At 36.8% G+C, this 20,103-nt stretch overlaps 2 protein-coding genes and 1 long non-coding RNA gene across 9 annotated transcripts; 2 read left to right on the top strand and 1 right to left on the bottom strand.

The window, feature by feature from the left end:
- LOC18773390 (tropinone reductase homolog At5g06060) lies at positions 768 to 9,707 on the top strand. Of its 2 annotated transcripts, none has more exons than XM_020565457.1 (5): positions 768 to 956; positions 1,072 to 1,282; positions 1,596 to 1,815; positions 1,919 to 2,025; positions 9,294 to 9,707. In XM_020565457.1, exons 1-5 carry the CDS (start codon positions 868 to 870, stop codon positions 9,402 to 9,404), a joined length of 738 nt encoding a protein of 245 aa, XP_020421046.1. In that variant the 5' UTR covers positions 768 to 867; the 3' UTR covers positions 9,405 to 9,707. The 2 variants fall into 2 exon arrangements, with proteins under 2 accessions (XP_020421046.1, XP_007205714.1); XM_007205652.2 differs by lacking the exon at positions 9,294 to 9,707 and adding an exon at positions 2,190 to 2,383 and having other exon boundaries at positions 773 to 956.
- Positions 2,505 to 8,692, bottom strand: LOC109949553. The gene is made up of 2 exons (XR_002272002.1): positions 8,654 to 8,692; positions 2,505 to 2,612 (listed from the first exon to the last, which is right to left on the bottom strand). It is a non-coding gene; the product is annotated as an uncharacterized LOC109949553 (long non-coding RNA).
- On the top strand, positions 13,217 to 15,785 carry LOC18772283 (tropinone reductase homolog At5g06060). Of its 6 annotated transcripts, none has more exons than XR_002272001.1 (6): positions 13,217 to 13,401; positions 13,499 to 13,709; positions 14,223 to 14,442; positions 14,546 to 14,652; positions 14,815 to 15,442; positions 15,552 to 15,785. XR_002272001.1 is itself a non-coding variant. In XM_020565454.1 (6 exons), exons 1-6 carry the CDS (start codon positions 13,313 to 13,315, stop codon positions 15,001 to 15,003), a joined length of 660 nt encoding a protein of 219 aa, XP_020421043.1. In that variant the 5' UTR covers positions 13,217 to 13,312; the 3' UTR covers positions 15,004 to 15,785. The 6 variants fall into 6 exon arrangements, 5 of the variants coding, with proteins under 5 accessions (XP_020421043.1, XP_020421042.1, XP_020421041.1 ...); XM_020565454.1 differs by having other exon boundaries at positions 13,499 to 13,673; positions 14,223 to 14,286; positions 14,407 to 14,442; positions 14,815 to 15,785; XM_020565453.1 differs by having other exon boundaries at positions 14,223 to 14,286; positions 14,407 to 14,442; positions 14,815 to 15,785.

The raw sequence follows: 20,103 nt of genomic DNA, 5'->3' as shown, positions 1-20,103 counted from the left end.
CATATATAAATAATTGGTTGGACAATCAAGTAGATTGGGGCATCCATTATTCGACAAATGTTACTCAGCGCCGGAGTTTCCTGTGGCCCAATATACAGACCCATAATTCGTCCGTTGATAAAGATGAGATAAGATTCTCTTAGAGAAATGATATATAAATGTGATTTATCTAGCATTACTAGTATACATGCTAGTGCACTAGCTAGAGAAATGAAAAAAAGTTAGCCTCTCGCTCTATGGAAGTGGAGTTGGTGGTGAGAGAGAACCATGTTGTGGTAGTGTTTTGTGTAACAGAGCAAGTCTCTGTAAGTCTCAAGTGTGCAAAACGTGTAAAGTGAGAAGTTTGAATAGAAGTAGAACTCAGAGATCTAGTACACAAGTGGTTCCTCTGTTTTTGCTCAGCTTTCTTCTCCTTTATTATTGCTTTTATTTTGCAAAGGACTCACTATGTTTGGAGTAATTGCTCCTTCAGACAAAATTCAGGATTCGAGTCCTAGTATTTGTGTATTGTGTATTGTATATTGCGTGTGAGTTTAGTTTATTATCCTCCTTTTAAGAAAAGATTCTATAAAAAAACACTACTGCTTTTGTTTTGTATTCATTTGACTGCTAGGCTTGATCAAATTCCAATTATAGGAGTCACGACACACGACTTTTCACAAATGTCTGAGTGTGTGGCTGATAGGTCTGAGTGTGTGGCTGATGTGTACAAGATAAGCCGTGCGCTTCTGTAGACCTATAAAAAAAAGTGTAAAGCAGGCAAGACTAATAAGTCTCCTCTTGTTTCTACTATGCATATCTTCAATATTCTCTTCAAATTTCTGCATATATATAACCAATTTGAAATATCTGTAGCAGCCCCAATAGATGGCGCAGGCAAATAGCAATGGCAAAGATAGTAGATGGTCTCTTCACGGAATGACTGCACTTGTCACTGGTGGAACCAAAGGAATTGGGTTAGCGCTTTCTTCCTTTATGCTTGCAATCTGAAAGTGTTCTTTTCTTTCTTTCTTTTTAAAAAAAAAAAAAAAAAGAAGTAGTACTACATATATATATATATGTTGTTTTTAGGTACGCTATTGTGGAGGAATTGGCGGGGCTAGGTGCAACTATACATACTTGTTCTCGTAATGAAGTTCAGCTTAACGACTGCTTGAGCCAATGGAAAATGAAGGGTTTTGATCAAGTAACTGGTTCGGTATGTGATGTGGTCTCAAAAGCTCAACGAGAGGAGCTTATAAACAAGGTCTCATCACTATTTCACGGCAAACTTAACATCCTTGTAAGTGTGCTCCATTTATCCGTTAAACTGATTGAGCTTTGCATTTTTGTATAATTTATGGCATGGTCAAAATATATTGGCTGTAAAAAAATTTCGGGGATATATATATATATATATATGTAACTATACTAGCTAACTCAATATTTATTGTTATTTCTCTTTCTAATGTTGGAAGTAGAGGTGTTAAATGGACCGATTCAGCCCTAACACGGCACAAGTCCGGCCAGATTAAATAAGGGTGGTGTTTGTTTCCCAATTATGAATATAAATCCTTCATTTTATGTTTTAAACAACTCTTGGACTTTGGCTGTAGATAAACAACGTGGGAACTACCGACCTAAAACCAGCAATCGAGAGCACAACTGAAGATTACTCATTTATTATGAGTACCAATCTTGAATCTGCTTACCATTTTTCCCAACTTGCGCATCCTCTTTTGAAAGCTTCAGGAGCTGGTAACATTATTTTTTTGTCTTCTGTTGCTGGCGTTGTATCAGTTGGGGAGGGTGGAAGTATATATGCTGCCACAAAAGGTCTTTTCCTTTGCACATAGTTTTTGCATTTTAAAAATAAAATAGAATTATAATTGTGTTCTGAAAGTTGAAGATTGTGACCCTTCTCTGCACTTTATTTCAGGAGCAATTAACCAGTTGGCAAAAAACTTAGCATGTGAGTGGGCAAAAGACAACATAAGGACCAACAGTGTTGCACCTTGGTTCATCCGAACTCCCCTCGTTGAGCCTGTAAGATCCTTTCAAAAATTTCCTTACGATTGTGTTTTAAAAATTTTCTAACATGTCATATTATGTTGTTAAACTGTTAATCAATAATTGCACATTTAAACTCGAACTTTCCCCACACATAATGTGTGCATTCATCTTCTCTATGGTCTCATCATTACTTGCAGCTTCTGAGTAACCAAAATTTTTTGGAGGCTGTCAACTCTCGATGCCCTTTAGGACGGACTGGAGAGCCAAAAGAGGTGTCCGCCTTGGTGGCATTTCTATGCTTCCCTGCAGCGTCTTACATAACTGGCCAAACTATCTGCGTCGATGGAGGGTTCACTGTCAATGGCCTCCTCTTCCAAGGACCATGAAAAAATTATTTATGTGATTTGTGTGCTTGCTAGTAGTAGGAGAAGCTAGAGGTCTCTCTGGTTTCCTTGTCTTTTTGAGTTCGGAAGCTCCTCTCTGATCCATCTAATAATATGCTCTTGTTTGTGTTTTTATATGGAGGACCTTTTATTTCTTCACTTATTGAGAAGTTGTAGCCCTATAAAGTTACTAGTGTTGTAAAAGTCTGGATTGTGGAGCCCACTAACTATTCATTACTGTTCATTTGGCGGCTTTGATAGAGTTTGTCTGTCACAGGTGAACAGTGATGAATAGTGATGAATAGTGATTATTTCAGCCTATAAATAAAAAGAGAGAAGAGAAAGCAGAGAGAAATTCTCCTAGAGAGAAAATTCAGTGAGCCACATATGTTGTAAACACTAAAGTTGTAGCCATATTATTTTATAGTGAAAGGTTACTGCTGCTGCTCTCCGAGGACGTAGGCATAGCCGAACCTCGTTAAAAGCTGTGTCTTATCTATTTTACGTGCAGCTCAATATCCGCATATATTCCAGGTTATTTTATAACACGTTATCAGTACGATAGTCTCTCCTTTTATTTCTGAAATTTTTCCAACTCAACACTATATAATATACTATATCTATCTGCTTCTCTATTACTAACCATTAACAAAAATGGACCCTTGGTAATACTAAACATATTATCAGTGGGAGACCGTTACTAATACTAACTTTTCTTATTTTATTCGGTGGTGGTTTTAACCCTACATTTAATTTTATTTATGGTATGGTGTAGGCTTATTACCCATACGGCAATATTTATTTAAAGGGTGGTGCGGGTTTATCGTCCACGCATTTACTTTTATTTAAATGAATGGAGCAGAATTAGTGCCCATACAAGCACATTTACTTTACCGCACATTTACTAACCATTAACAAAAATGGACCCTTGGTAATACTAAACATATTATCAGTGGGAGACCGTTACTAATACTAACTTTTCTTATTTTATTCGGTGGTGGTTTTAACCCCACATTTAATTTTATTTAAGGTATGGTGCGGGTTTATCGTCCATACCAGCAAATTCATAACACTTTACTTTTATCATCAATTAATATACCTGAATAATGAGGACCTGAAATTCCTATTAATAAGTGGCTTAATATTCAATTAATATACCTGAATAATGAGGACCTGAAATTCATATTAATAAGTGGCTTAATATTCCAGATCTCGAGCCTAAAGTTTTGGATGGCAAATTTGGCAAAACTAGAGTTTGCTGCCTTGGACCTTTCCGGGGACAACTATTTATCATGGGTCCTGGATGCCAAAATTCATCTACGAGCCAATGGCCTCGGACAAACAATTGTAGATGAGAATGATGCTTCGCCTGAAGAGAATGCGAAGGCCATGATTTTTCTTCGCCGCCACATCCATGAAGCGCTGAAGAGCGAATATGTGGTGGTTGATGAACCGTTGGTTCTGTGGAAAGCTATAAGTGAAAGATACGATCACCAGAAGACGATGACTCTCCCAAGAGCTAGATACGAATGGACCCACTTGAGATTTCAAGATTTCAAGTCAGTGTCCGAGTATAACTCTGCTATGCACAGAATTACCTCATTAATGAGGCTATGTGGGGAAAATATATCTGAGGAGGATATGCTCGAAAAAACTCTGAGCACTTTTCATGCTTCAAATGTCCTCCTTCAACAGCAATACAGACATAGCAGTTTCAAGAAGTACTCGGAACTTGTATCTTGCCTCTTGTTAGCTGAGCAGAATAATGAGCTCTTATTAAAGAATCACCAATCTCGCCCATCGGGCTCAGCACCACTTCCTGAAACAAATGCTGCATCTCAGGAAGTGAATGCCACTTCATCTCGTGGCAGTATCCACAGACGTGGGCGAGGGGGCAAGCGTGGCCACTGGCAAGGAAGTAGAAAAAATCATGGTGCTCGTTCAGAGGGCTTAGGTCCAAGGAGCGGTTCATCCATGAATGGCAAAAATGCATCCCTTAATAAGGGAAAGGCACAGATGAGCAATGTGCCTAGAAATGTTGAAAGCTCTTGTCACAGATGTGGTGCAAGGGGACATTGGATGCGCGCATGTCGTACGCCCAGGCATTTGGCGGATCTCTATCAAGCTTCACTTAAGAACAGGAAAGTGGAGATAAATTACATTGATCATGCTCCGCCAGCCACAGATGGCTCATCAGAAATATCACGTAAGCTAAACAAGACGCATCTAGATGTTTCTGATTTTGTTACTGAAAAAGGGAATGAAGGTTATGAGTCCGAATTAGATTAAATTCCTTAATGTACTATTTGTATTAGCTGAAGTGTTGTTTAAATTTCAATCCAATAAAAGTGGTAATGTTGTCTTCTTTATTAAGTCCGAATTAGATTAAATTCCTTAATGTACTATTTGTATTAGCTGAAGTGTTGTTTAAATAAAAGTGGTAATGTTGTCTTCTTTATATATTCCAGCTCATTTTACTTATTTGGTGGCATGGATGTAAATTATGGATGCCCTCAAAACAAAGGCTATGGCAGAGATATTTGTCTCGCAGACAGCGTAACTACTCATACGATCTTTCAAGATCGGAAGTATTTCTCAAAATTAATGCTTACAAAAGCAAAGGTAACAACCATATCAGGTCCTGCAGATCTGATCGAAGGTTCAGGAATAGCCCAAATTATGTTACCGAATGGAACAATATTGTCCATTCCAGATGCTTTGTATTCATCTAACTCCAGAAGGAATCTGTTGAGTTTCAAAGATATACGTTTGAATGGCTACCATGTTGAAACAAAGAAAGAGGAAAACATGGAATATCTTTGTATTACCTCCGGTGATACCCAAAAGCGTATACTGGAAAAGCTTTGTGAGCTCTCATCAGGGTTGTATTACACAACTATACGGACAATTGAGGCACATAGTGTCATGGACCAAGAGTCTACTGACTCAAATCCTTTTAAGCTTTGGCATGACAGATTGGGTCATCCTGGATCCACCATGATGCGCAGGATCATCACCAACTCTAAAGGACATCCCTTGTTGACTAAACACATTATGTTATCAAGCGACATCTTTTGCCAAGCTTGTTCACAAGGGAAGTTGGTGATCAGACCATCACAACCAAAGGTTGATGTTGAGTCTCCATCATTTTTGCAGAGAATTCAAGGGGACATTTGTGGACCCATTCATCCCCCATGTGGACCATTTCGGTACTTTATGGTCTTGGTGGACGCATCTACCCGATGGTCACATGTTTGTCTTTTATCTACTCGGAATATGGCATTTGCTAGGCTTTTGGCTCAGATAATTAAATTACGAGCCCAATTCCCAGATTATCCCATTAAGTCAATCAGACTCGATAATGCTGGTGAATTTACATCTCAGACTTTTGATGACTACTGCATGTCATTAGGCATTGATATTGAATATCCTGTTCCCCATGTGCATACTCAAAATGGCTTGGCAGAAGCTTTAATTAAACGCCTTCAATTGATAGCACGCACTTTGCTAATGAAAACAAAGTTGCCAGTTTCTGCTTGGGGATATGCCATTTTACATGCAGCATCGCTTGTGCGATTGAGGCCAGTCGCCAATAATCAAGGTTCTCCAATACAACTCGTATTGGGAAATCAACCAAACATTTCACATTTAAGAATTTTTGGGTGTGCGGTATATGTGCCTATTGCACCATCGCAACGTACTAAGATGGGCCCTCAACGCAGATTGGGAATTTATGTTGGTGTTGATTCACCATCTATCATCAGATACTTGGAATCCCTGAAGGGTGATATTTTTACCGCACGATTTGCGGATTGTGATTTTAATGAGACAATCTTCCCACCTTTAGGTGGAGAAAAATCTGTGTCTAAAGAACAAGGCAAACTCATTCCTGAAAAGCGACATGAATTATCCTGGAATGTATCCACATTGTCTCATCTCGATCCTCATACTGCTCAACGCGAAAACGAAGTGAGAAGGATCGTTCACCTCCAAAGTATTACAAATCAGATGCCAGATGCATTTAATGATGCAGCAAAGGTGACGAAATCTCATATCCCAGCTGCAAATGCACCCGCACGGATTGATGTCCATAATGGACAAAGCAATGTGCCAGCAAATGGTTCATCTGCTGCACGCCTAAAACGTGGCAGACCACTAGGCTCAAAGGATTCAGTTCCTCGAAAGAGGAAGTTGATGGACAAAATGAATCCAAATGAAATAAATAGAGAGCCCACAATTCATAATTCAAATGCCCCCAAAGAGGGACAGGTACTTCTTGACAAGGAAAACGTCATTGGTGAAACAAGTGCCCCTGGAGTGGCAACCGTACCTGAAAGTCAAGAAATCTCCATAAATTATACGTCCACTAATGAATTGTGGAGTAGAAATGAGATGATCATCGATGATATATTTGCATTCTCAGTGGCTGCTGAAATCATAAAGGATGATGATATTGAACCGCGCTCTATTAATGAATGTACACAGAGGCAAGATTGGCCCAAGTGGAAGGATGCAATCCAGGCAGAATTAAATTCTTTGGAAAAGAGGAGTGTTTTTGGACATATTAGTCCAACTCCACCCAATGTGAACCCTGTAGGTTACAAGTGGGTATTTACAAGAAAGCGCAATGAGAAAAATGAGATCTCAAGGTATAAAGCGCGACTCGTTGCGCAAGGTTTTTCACAAAGGCCTGGAATTGATTATGTGGAAACGTACTCTCCAGTAATGGACACAATTACATTCCGTTACCTAATAAGTTTGGCGGTTTCAGAAAAACTTGAAATGAGACTCATGGATGTCATTACCGCATATTTGTATGGAGAATTGGATACAGATATATACATGAAAGTTCCAGAAGGATTCAGGTTGCCTGAAGCTGCCAGAAACAAACCACGGGGCATGTTCTCGGTTAAATTGAGAAGATCATTATATGGGCTAAAACAATCTGGACGAATGTGGTACAATCGTCTCAGTAAGTATTTACTGAAGGAAGGATACACAAATGATCCTGTTTGCCCATGTGTGTTTATTAAGAAATCAAAGTCTGGATTTGCGATAGTGGCAGTATATGTCGACGACATGAATCTAATTGGAACTTCTGCAGAGCTTCAAAAGACTGTTGATTATCTCAAACGTGAGTTTGAGATGAAGGATCTTGGAAAGACAAAATATTGTCTTGGCTTGCAGATTGAGCACAGTGCTAATGGAATTTTGGTGCATCAATCAACTTATACTGAGAAAGTATTGAAACGTTTTGGCATGGATAAAGCCCATCCACTTAGCACTCCAATGGTCGTTCGATCGCTTGACACTAAGAAAGACCCATATCGTCCAAAAGGGAATGATGAAATGGTCCTTGGTCTAGAAGTACCATATCTTAGTGCAATAGGAGCTTTATTGTACCTAGCACAATGTATCAGACCAGACATATCATTCTCAGTAAATCTGTTAGCAAGGTACAGTTCTGCTCCAACAAGGCGACACTGGACCGGCATCAAACATGTTCTACGATACCTTCGTGGGACAACAGACATGGGGTTATTCTATTCCAGTGAATCGACCAACGCCCAGAGTATTATTGGTTATGCTGATGCAGGATATCTCTCTGATCCACATCAAGGACGATCACAGACTGGGTATGTATTTACATGTGGAGGAACTGCGATCTCATGGCGCTCAACAAAACAAACATTAGTGGCCACATCTTCCAATCACTCAGAAATACTTGCCCTCCATGAAGCCAGTCGTGAATGCGTTTGGTTAAGATCGGTAATCCATCACATCTGAAGCACATGTGCCCTACCCTCAACAACAGACACTTCAACAATTCTGAATGAGGACAATGCAGCTTGTATTGCTCAGATCACAGGAGGATATATCAAGGGTGACAGGACCAAACACATATCACCAAAGTTTTTCTATACACATGAGCTCCAGAAGAGTCAAGAAATCAAAGTCAGACAAATCCGCTCAAGTGATAACCTGGCAGATCTCTTCACTAAATCCTTGCCGAAATATACATTCCAAAAGTTAGTACATGGCATCGGATTACGACAACTCTGCAAGCAATCAAGTTGGAGCATGCAAAATCAGGGGGAGCATTCATGAGTCCTCTAACATAGGACATATACACGTTGTACTCTTTTTCCTTCGCTTAGATTTTCCCACTGGGTTTTTCCAAGTAAGGTTTTAATGAGGCAACCAATCTAGGGACATGTGGTCTCCAAGGGGGAGTGTTGTAAAAGTCTGGATTGTGGAGCCCACTAACTATTCATTACTGTTCATTACTGTTCATTTGGCGGCTTTGATAGAGTTTGTCTGTCACGGGTGAACAGTGATGAATAGTGATGAATAGTGATTATTTCAGCCTATAAATAAAAAGAGAGAAGAGAAAGCAGAGAGAAATTCTTCTAGAGAGAAAATTCAGTGAGCCACATATGTTGTAAACACTAAAGTTGTAGCCATATTATTTTATAGTGAAAGGTTACTGCTGCTGCTCTCCGAGGACGTAGGCATAGCCGAACCTCGTTAAAAGCTGTGTCTTATCTATTTTACGTGCAGCTCAATATCCGCATATATTCCAAGTTATTTTATAACAACTAGATATAATAAGTTTTTAAATATAATAATAGTTCGGAAGCTCCTTTGCTTGTGAGTGGGGCAAAGATAACATAAGGGTCAACAGCGTTGCACCTTGGTTCATCAAAACATCCCTTTTTGAATATGTAAGATTTTTAGTTTTCGAGTTTTCAGGTGTATCGATATATTATTTATTCAAATTTGAGTCCATTCTGGATTTTAGGGTTTTTTTTTTTTAAACAACGTACATGTGTATGTGTATATGTACATAAAACTTATCATTCTCTCTACTTTACACATACAATTTCTGAGTAATGAACAATTTTCGAATGCTGTCAGCTCTCGAACCCCGTTAGGACGGCCGGGAGAACCAGAAGAGGTGGCAGTCCTGGTGTCATTTCTGTGCCTCCCTACATCTTCTTACATAGCCGGGCAGACTATTTGCGCTGACGGGGGTATGACCGTCAATGGTTTCCTCTTCCAAGGATAATGATTGCAATTAAAGTTGAGCACAAATTGATTCGTCACTTTCCCAATTTCTAGTGGGAGACTATTGCTACTCTGTTCAAAGTGCTTTCTGTGTTAAGAATTATTGTTGTCTTTATATCTTCAGTATAAGTTTGAAATCCTATTATATAGGAAGTCAATTTTATTTTTTTTCCACTTATTCTTGGGGAGTATCTTAATTTCTTAAGAGTGTGTTAATCGTGAAATTAGTTCTTTCCCATGTTTCTTGTTGAGTCTGGTGCTTGTATGCTTCTAGCAAACATATTTTTCTCACATTATCTAGACATGATTTTCTTCTCAATAATTTATTTGTTTTCTTCTTTGTGGCCCCAAGACTTTAATTTTCAGAGAAAAACTTGCATGTCATGTTGTGCCGTCATGTGGAACAATAGCGGAATGTAATTGATTGGAGGAGTATTTTTATCACTATTTTAATCCAAGATATACTCTCACTATCCTTTTAAAAACTTGATACATGTCAATGGTATAACTATGGTTAATTATTTACTTTTAAATCTTTTGAAGTACTCAAAAACAAAAAATTAAATTTAAAAAAAACTAAAAGAAAAACATCTCTCTCCTTCTCCCTCTCTCTCCTTTCCCTACCCAATCACACCCCACCCCACCCAGATTCCCTATTCTTTAGAGCCACCCCCTCAGCAACCCCATCTACCATTCGCAGGTGTCGCCGTCATCGTGGCTATTATGCAACAAGTTGTCTATGATCTCTGGGTCCCCGAAAACCCTAATCCTAGTGTCGCCGTCAGACGTTGTGGCTTCATGTTCACCTTCATTCGTTGCCTTTCCGACTTCGGATATGGAATCTCATTTAGATTTGAGCCATTGAAGTGCTTGAAATTTGTAAAGTCTCCTCTTAGCATTGCTTCTTCTACTTATTTCTTACTGGAGGCTGGGATTTTCCCAAAACTTGCTTTCATTGAGTTCTTATTTTCAAGAGTGTCAACTTTAACTAATTTCAACTCAAGAGTAGTACTAGTGTATTATCGTAGGGTATTTGAGGTGATGTCTTACAAAGGGAAAGGAGAGAGAGGAGAGAGAATTCTTTTCAGTTTTTATTTCATTTAATTTTTTTGGTTTTGAATAAATTAAAAGATTTTAAAGATAATAATTAATTATAGTTACATCATGAATATGTGTCAAGTTTTAAAAAGAATAATGAGGTTACGTTTTAAATTAAAATAGTTAACTAAAAGGCTCTTATTTATCAGAGGTAATAAAACAGTGTTATTTACAAAATGCAATTTCACAGCCCAATTTCCAAATTCCATTTGCTGCTGTCAGGTCCATTGTCCAATTGACAATGGCTTGTGATGGCTGCACAGTAAAGGCCAGCCATTATTACCATCTGTCAGAGGAGGCCATTTGATTTAGGAAAACTAAATCTTGTCGCTTACATATATAAATAATTGGTTTGGACAATCAAGTAGATTGGGGGCATCCATTATTCAACAAATGTTACTCAGCGCCAGAGTTTCCTGTGGCCCAATATACAGACCCATAATTCGTCCGTTGATAAAGATGAGATAAGATTCTCTTAGAGAAATAGTGTATATATATGTAATCTATCTAGCATTACTCGTATACATAGGTTTTTTTTTTTTTTTGTTTTGGGTCAAGACTCGTATACATGGTAGTGTAACACACTAGTTAGAGAAATGAAAAAAGTTAGCCTCCTGCTCTATCGAAGTGGAGTTGGTGCTGAGAGAGAACCATGTTGTGGTGATGTTTAGTGTAACAGAGCAAGTCTCTATATCTATAAAAGTCTTTAAGTGTACAAAACGTGTAAAGTGAGACGTTTGAATAGAAGTAGAACTCAGAGATCTAGTACACAAATGGTTCCTCTGTTTTTGCTCAGCTTTCTTCTCCTTTATTATTGTTTTTATTTTGCAAAGACTCACGAATGTAGTGGTTTGTAGTAATTGGTCACTTAGGCAAGATTTTGAGTACGAATCCTAATATTTGTGCAGTTTATATTAGTTTAATATATTATCGTCTCTCTTAATAGGAAAGATTCTATAAAAAAAAATATTGCATTTGTGATATAACCATTATTTCGTACATTTTTATTATCTTTCTCTTAGATTCTTACTATGTTCTTGAGTGAGTTTAGTCTATTTTTACTTAGTTTTGCGTTTTACTAGGTTTGAAAAGTAAAGATGGAAAAGCAAGCAAAATGAGTAATTTGGGATTGAAATATGATGTGCAATCCTAGGAGTAGAATGTACTGTGCAGAACAGTCAACTTGACAGAATATACTATACTTCCTCAGAGAGAACCAGATGTTGAGCCTTATATCGTCGGAAAGAGACGGATGTTAGCTTTCTGTAAAATTTTACGGTTTGTGATTTGGACATGTGTGGAGAGAGTAGTGGCCGTTTTCGTACAGATAGTGCGAGCAAAATGTGTTCTGCGAGTTTTGCAAAATAATCCTCTTGAAGTCCAATCCTTGGAGTCCAATTTAGGTCAATTGCATTTGGAAAGTGTCTACAAGGATGTGGAGTTATTTTCTAAAGTTTGATCCTATATCTAGTAGGATTTTGGATGCCAACTCACCAAAGACAATTGAAGCCAAACTAGGAAAGCATAGTTACCAAGCCAAAAGAGGATTTGTTCCTTAGTTAAAGAAGACCAGAAAATAGGGTTCTCTTATGCTGTAGTTGGAAGGAGAGTTAAAGAGTCGCTGCCATCGTCAAGTTCTCGAGCATCATCACAATCCTTAACTTTTACTTTATGTTTTCTAGTTTTTCAATTATGTTTTCTTTGAACATGAATAACTAAATTATTCTCTAGGGCAAGGATGACGCCCGAGTATGGATAGTTATGATTTTTAATGTTATTTAATGGATTCTAAGTTTCTTTTATATGAATGTTTAATCACTATTTTAATTGTGCTATTTGTTTAAGTTTTTTGACTGATCACCTTAGGGCTTTGCATCTAGTAAATTAGAAGATGAATTTGAGGCAGAACTCGCAATATAATTCAATTAGCTTCTTGTGATTAAGTGTGGTGAATTACATTATTGCTTGACGAAGAATAATGGTTTGCTTGGTTCTCTCGTTTTCTAGAACGTAATGAATCCAACTTGTTAAATTTAGGCCTTAACCAGGATAGATTGCAGGATTGAGTATATGATCTTTGTTTGAACTGGAAAAGAATCTTATACTTAAGGAAAACTATAATCTGAGTGCCTGAAAAGGACTTAGATATGAGAATTATCATCTAAAGAATCAAAAGAATCTGTTGAATGCATTGAAATCTAACTTGAATTGCTTGTGGTTGATTCCGACACCCTAGACCTTCATCATTGTTTTTCAACCTTTTTATTTTTAATTATTTTTATTAATTTCTTGTTTGTTTCATAAACTTTCACAATAACAATCTCTACAAATTTACTTGCGTATCAATTAGATTTAATTTAGGTATTCAAATATTATATTAATTTGGAATCCTCGTAGGAACGATACTTGAACTTATCAAACGCTATACTACATCATTCTTATGCACTTGCAAGGACAAACCAATTTGTTTTGTATTAATTTGACTGCTAGGCTTGATCAAATTCCAATTATACGCGTCACGACACAACTTTTCACAAATATCCGAGCGTGTGGCTGCTAGGCTTGATCAAATTGCAACTATACGACACAACTTTTCACAAATATCCGAGCGTGTGGCTGCTAGCATTGTGCTTCTTTAGACCTATATATAAGGGTAAAGCAGTGCAAGACTAATAAGTCTCCTCTAGTTTCTATTATATATGTTTTCAATATTCTCTTCAAATTTCTGCATATATATAACCAATTTGAAATATCAGTAGCAGCCTCAATAGATGGCGCAGGCAAATAGCAATGGCAAAGATAGTAGATGGTCTCTTCACGGAATGACTGCTCTTGTCACTGGTGGAACCAAAGGAATTGGGTTAGCGCTTTCTTCCTCTATGCTAGCAATCTGAAAGTGTTCTTTTCTTTCTTTTTCTTTTTTTTTAAGTAGTACTACATATATATGTTGTTTTTAGGTACGCTATTGTGGAGGAATTGGCGGGGCTAGGTGCAACTATACATACTTGTTCTCGTAATGAAGTTCAGCTTAATGACTGCTTGAGCCAATGGAAAATGAAGGGTTTTGATCAAGTCACTGGTTCGGTATGTGATGTGGTCTCAAAAGCTCAACGAGAGGAGCTTATAAACAAGGTCTCATCACTATTTCACGGCAAACTTAACATCTTTGTAAGTGTGCTCCATTTATCCGTTAAACTGATTGAGCCTTCCATTTTTGTATAATAAATGGCATGGTCAAAATATATTGGTCGTAAAAGATTTCCAAGCACTACAAAAGAAAGTGGCTGGTGACTGTTGTGGGAGTTACTAAAGGCTTTAGTCACTAAAAAAAGCAAAAAAGGTGATTGAAAGCCTTTTTAATCACCAAAAAAGTCAAAAAAGGTTAATAAAGCCTTTAGTAACCCCAACAACAGTCACCAAAATTAGTGACAAAATGTGACTGTTGCCACTTTTTTTTTGTAGTAAGGGATATGAAAATAATTATATATATGTAACTGTACTAGCTAACTCAATATTTAGTGTTATTTTTCCTTCTAATATTGGAAGTAGAGGTGAAATAGACTGGATTAGCTCTAACACGGCACAAGTCTGACCAATTAAATAAGGGTGGTATTTGTTGCCCAATAAAGAATATAAACCCTTCATTTTATGTTTTAAACTACTCTTTTACTTTGGCTGTAGATAAACAACGTGGGAACTGCCGAACTAAAACCAGCAATCGAGAGCACAACTGAAGATTACTCATGTATTATGAGTACCAATCTTGAATCTGCTTACCATTTTTCCCAACTTGCATATCCTCTTTTGAAAGTTTCAGGAGCTGGTAACATTATTTTTATGTCTTCTGTTGCTGGCGTTGTATCAGTTGGGACGGCTGGAAGTATATATGGTGCCACAAAAGGTCTTTTCCTTTGCACATAGTGTTTGCACTTTAAAAATAAAATAGAATTATAATTGTGTTCTGAAAGTTGAATATTGTGACTCTTCTCTGCACTCTATTTCAGGAGCAATGAACCAATTGGCAAAAAACTTAGCATGTGAGTGGGCAAAAGACAACATAAGGACCAACAGTGTTGCACCTTGGTTCATCAGAACTCCCCTCACTGAGCCTGTAAGATCCTTTCAAAAATTTCCATATGATTGTGTTTTTAAAATTTTCTAAGATGTTATGTTATTAAACTATTAATCAGCAACTGTACATTTAAACTCGAACTTTTCCCACACATAACATGTGCATTCATCTTCTCTATGGTCTCTTGATCATTACTTGCAGCTTCTGAGTAACCAAAAATTTTTGGAGGCTGTCAACTCTCGATGCCCTTTAGGACGAACTGGAGAGCCAAAAGAGGTGTCCGCCTTGGTGGCATTTCTATGCTTCCCTGCAGCGTCTTACATAACTGGCCAAACTATCTGCGTCGATGGAGGGTTCACTGTCAATGGCCTCCTCTTCCAAGGACCATGAAAAAATTAGGGAGATTCACTATTACACCAAATATAGGAGCCCAAATTATTTATATAATAAAAAAAATAGAAATTTAGTTATATACCCAATCTTAGACATGGTTTTATAAAGAAACCCTACACCGTTTAAAAACTATAAACACACCCAAAAAAAATCCAAAAATTGACAGCTATCAATTTTTTTTAATTTAATAGTTGTTTTTTAGTTTATTTGTGTGTGTTAAATACCTATATTGTCCTTGTACTATGGATTTAAGAGAGGAAAATCAGATCTGCCCAGATCTGCCATAAAACCAAATATTTCCATGTCTGCCAAAAAACCAAATCTGCCAAAAAAACCAAATCTGCCAAAAAATCAAATCATATTTATTTTCTCCTTTCTCGCTGGTGTTTTCTCTGGTGTTGGAGCAAGAGGAGCTTCCATTGAAGCTCAGTCTCAGGTCCAACTATATTATTCATCTTTAATCTACAATTTTCAATATTTCACCTTCAATTTCTTGTTCTAAAATCGTGCTTCTATTGATTTTTTCTTTTTTCGGATTGTTCAAGACCTTGAAAAAACCTCGATCAGATGCTTTTAGCTCTACTCCTCATCTTCGAGCTCTACTCCTCTTTCGCCACATCATTGTCGTTGTTATCGTCGTCGCCGTCGTCGTCGTCGTTTGGTTTGTACTTGAGATTTTTGATCTTTTGCTTCAATTATGTGTTTCTCTTCGGATTTTAGTTGATTTTCGAAATGTATTTGAAGCTTTGATGATCGATTCAACTTTTGTTACTATTTCAGTTATGAATCTCATTTTTGTTTAACAATGTACTTCTGTGATAGGGTATTAACAATGTACTTCTATGACAGAGTATTAACAATATACTTCTATGATATAATAGTATTAACAATCTGGGCTCAGCTTGTTTTGAGTTGGTCTGGTTTGTTCTTTCTTCATCTTTTCTTTGGTGGACATGTATTAGAAATAGCAACATGATAAACATTAATCAACATGACAGTAAACTAGCAGTGTTATTACCCTAGACTAGAACATTATAGGGGTAAACATGCATTAGAAATAGGATGTCATAGGAAATAGCAGTGCTATTACCCTAGACTAGAACATTATAGGGGTAGATATGCATTAGAAATAGAATATCATAGGAAACGAGCAGTGTTATTACCCTAGACTGGAACATTACAAGAGTAAACATGTATTAGAGATAGGATGTCATATGAAACTAGTATTGTTATTACCCTAAACTAGAACATTACAACCATTAATCAGCATGACAATAAACTAGCAATATTATTACCCTAGATTGGAACATCAGCCATTAATCAACATGACAATAAACTAGCAATGTTATTACCTTAGACTGAAACATTACATGGGTAGACATGCATTAGAAATAGGATATCATAGGAAACTAGCAGTGTTATTACCCTACACTGGAACAGTACAGGGGTAAACATGCATTAGAAATAGGATGTTATAGGAAATTAGCAGTGTTATTACTCTACACTGGAACATTACAACCATTAATCAACATGACATAGCAGTGTTATTACCCTAAACTGGAACATTACAACAATTAATCAACATGACAATAAAGGTGTAGAACATTACAATGATTAATTAACATGACACGTTAATGAAACTACGGTTTTCAAGACCTTTTGTTTGTAATGAATTGTTTGGGTTTTTTTATAAAATTGGGTTGGGCTTGTTTTGGGTGCTATTTAAGTTTTTTGTGTTAGTCTTCTTTTTTAAATTGATCAATGGCAGTCATGTAATTTATAAGAACTTAAACACTAATTTTTTATGTAGCAAATGAGTTTTGGGTGTGTTTCTAAAGTGCAATCCATGTGGGGTTTTTTTATAATTTCAGCCCCTATTTTGGGTATATTAGTGAAGCTCCCTAAAAAAAAACCTATATGAAATGGACTTTAGAAACACACCCGAGCCCATTTACAACATAATAAAAAAGTTTTTAACTTCTTTTAAATAACAAAACTGTCATTGATTTCTTAAAAGAAACTCAACCCCAAAACCTCATAAAAAGCCCAAAACACTAAATAGGGCATCAAAGTAATTTAATAATCAACATTAAATTCAATATGGCCAGTTGTCATTTTGTGGATTTTTTTTTGAAGTTGTTTATAGAAATTAAATGGTGTATAGTTTATTTATAGTTTTAGTGCTAAGAATGGATATATAACTAAATATCTCAAAAAAAAAATTTATGTGATTTGTGTGCTTGTTAGTAGTAGGAGCTAGAGGTCTCTCTGGTTTCCTTGTCTTTTGAGTTCGGAAGCTCCCCTGATCCATCTAATAATATGCTCTTGTTTGTGGTTTTATATGGAGGACCTTTTATTTCGTCACTCATTGAGAAGTTGTAGCAGTGAGTAGTTACTAGATAAAATAAAGTTTCCTGCAGCTCTCTTTTCTTCCACACTTCAAGGCCATTGAGCTTTTGTCAACTCTGGAAGACAAATTCTATTCGATTCTTCATCTATATTTTGCTTGGCAAAGATGGACAATATATTAGAAACAAAAAATAATATATAAGGCTTAAATGCTAAAATGATCCCTGTATTTTAGCTCATTGGCAAATTTAATCCTTGTGTTTAGTATGATTAGCCAATATTAGCCAATGTAATCCAATCCATTAAACTATTATTGAGATATTAATATAAAAAAAATTATAAATATTTGAATTCAATTGAATTTTTTTTATAAAAAATAAATAAAATTTAAAAGCTAAAAGAAATTAAAAACCAAGGGATGTCAACCGCAACACCCCTCTCTTCTCCCTTTTCTCCCCAGCTACTTTCCCCCCACCCACACCCAAAAGCCCCAAGCCACATCCACCTCTGAACTCTAATCCACCCACCCACCCCTCTCCTTCTCTCTCTCTCTCTCTCTCTCTCTCTCTCTCTCTCTCTCTCTCTCTCTCTCTCTCTCTCTCTCTCTCTCTCTCTCTCTCAAGAACAATCCCTAACTCTCAACCATCTCCCAGTAAGATCTTCCCCAACCCAACCATTCCCTGGCCATTTGTCTCCACGCGGTTGTAGTCCCACTCTCCCCCTCTTCCATTGCTGAGTAATCCCTCCCCTCCTCGAACATGCCCATCCTATTTTTCTTTTTCTTTTTCCTAATGCTTTGTTTTAGTTCTAATTAAGTTTTAAGCTTTTTATTACAAATTGTCCTGGAGATTTGTGAAATTATTATCTTTTGCCCTTAACTTTTTTTGTGACACTAATGGTCCTTAAGGTTATCCTTTACACATCAAATAGTCTCTGCCGTTAGCTTCCGGCAAATTTACTATTACATTACTGACCTAGTATATGTGTGAAGCCCACACATTCAATAGTATAGAGCCACGTATAATATAATATTTTTAAAATATAAAAATCCATAAAAAAAAAAAAATTTATAAAGAAACTAGAGTCTTATAAATAAATTAAAAAAACAAAATGACATGCACCATCTCTTATGCTTTCCCCCTCTGCTAGCGCCTTCCCCCTCTCTTAGAATCTGAATTCTCTGTTTGGATTTTCTTGCTATAATATGGTTGACTTTCTCTCTCCACACGTCATATCATTTAAATTTCAATCCAAATGATATAAAGTTGACACATCAATAACCAAATTTCAATATCATTAAAAAAGAAAAAGATTTCCTAATTGAAACGTCAAACCTAAGTCTAACGTCGTTTCCACCTCTTTTCTATTCTTCCTTTCTCTGCGAGTGCCCCCTACTCCCCCAAATTTTTCTTAACTCTTCAATCCAAGTTCCTCATTTCTCATTAGAAACCAAGTGATAGTGGCTTCAATGTTGTTTTGATTAATATTGGAGAGTTGATATCTTTTTTATATGTTATTCTTTTGATCTTTTGTAGATTAACTTCATTGAATCCAGAGTTTTGTCACTGAAGAGTGGAGCTGAATATATATTTTTTGTTAGTATGAAAATAGTGTTGTTATTTTCTAGACACTGGCATAGGTTGAAAATTAGTGTGTGAAGAATTGTTACTGGACGTTTTGGCACAACTCATTCAACCCCATACATCCGAGGCTTGACTTGACCGATATGAGAAACTTGATTTCAGGTAAATCATGACATAATCATGCATTCATTATAGGATTCCTAGTTTGAGTTTTTTGTTTTAATAGATATTGTTTTAACAGTCCCGATCTATTGGACCACAGGAGTCCAAGAAATTTGTGGTCACTCACCGTTGGATGTAAATTCAACGGTTCACTCAATCTTGAACTCCTTTTAAGAAACTTTTTTGAACCATTAGATTAATATCCAACGGTGAGTGACCACAATCTCTTGGACTCCTGTGGTCCAAGAAATCAGGACTGATTGTTTTAATAGATATTGTTTTTCTATTAAAAATTGATTGGTTGGCGTTTTTCAATAAGAATCCATATTGAACTAATATTCATGTTGGAAAACCAATTGTGGTCTTCTTAAGAGTCCAAATTAAGCTAAAAGTTCATAGTTATAATTGAAGTGGGTTTGGTACTCGTGTGCGGCCATCTGACTAGGTATAGGAAGCTTTGAATAAAAGCAGCTTGCATCTCTTTGGTTTTTGACCGTTTTTGATATTGGGTTGAGCATATAGAATTCTTAAGCAAAAGCTGTTGTGCACATATTTGAGATAAATCATCAAGTGTTCCATGTTTACTTGGTGATTTATCAAACACTTTAATCATTCATATTGCATTCATATGCATGTCGGTGACTCATACGGCTGAGTGCACCAAGACCGTGGTGGCGGTTTTCCTCCGGCGAGCTTGAAGCAATCGTGGCCAGTATTGCGTTCAACATAAGGAGTGTCGAAGATCATCCCGTGACAGAAGTTGAGTTACGAAGAAGTCGGTAAACATTATCTAGAATGAGTCCAGGATAAGTGTGTGAGTACTTCTTGTAATCATCGTTCTATAGTGGATTTAAGTTGGACTGAGGAGTCCCGTGGATTTTCCCCAGAGGTGGGGTTTTACCAAGTAAAATAATTCTCTGCGTGTTCTTTTATTTTAAGCTTTGCACATCTCAGGATTGATAACTAATATCAATCCTGCTTCAAAGGTTGATCATTATTTATT

The sequence above is a fragment of the Prunus persica genome, chromosome G6 (assembly GCF_000346465.2).
Source record: "Prunus persica cultivar Lovell chromosome G6, Prunus_persica_NCBIv2, whole genome shotgun sequence".
In the NCBI taxonomy this organism is placed as follows: Eukaryota; Viridiplantae; Streptophyta; class Magnoliopsida; order Rosales; family Rosaceae; genus Prunus; species Prunus persica.
Note: the sequence above shows the minus strand (reverse complement) of the source record. Positions and strands in the feature narration are given on the sequence as shown.

Coding starts and splice junctions, on each gene's coding strand:
- LOC18772283 (XM_007206413.2), top strand. CDS start 13,313: ATGGCGCAGGCAAATAGCAATGGCAAAGATAGTAGATGGTCTCTTCAC. Junction 13,710..14,222: donor ACGGCAAACTTAACATCTTT/GTAAGTGTGCTC, acceptor CTTTGGCTGTAG/ATAAACAACGTGGGAACTGC. Junction 14,443..14,545: donor TATATATGGTGCCACAAAAG/GTCTTTTCCTTT, acceptor ACTCTATTTCAG/GAGCAATGAACCAATTGGCA.
- LOC18773390 (XM_007205652.2), top strand. CDS start 868: ATGGCGCAGGCAAATAGCAATGGCAAAGATAGTAGATGGTCTCTTCAC. Junction 1,283..1,595: donor ACGGCAAACTTAACATCCTT/GTAAGTGTGCTC, acceptor CTTTGGCTGTAG/ATAAACAACGTGGGAACTAC. Junction 2,026..2,189: donor GAACTCCCCTCGTTGAGCCT/GTAAGATCCTTT, acceptor CATTACTTGCAG/CTTCTGAGTAACCAAAATTT.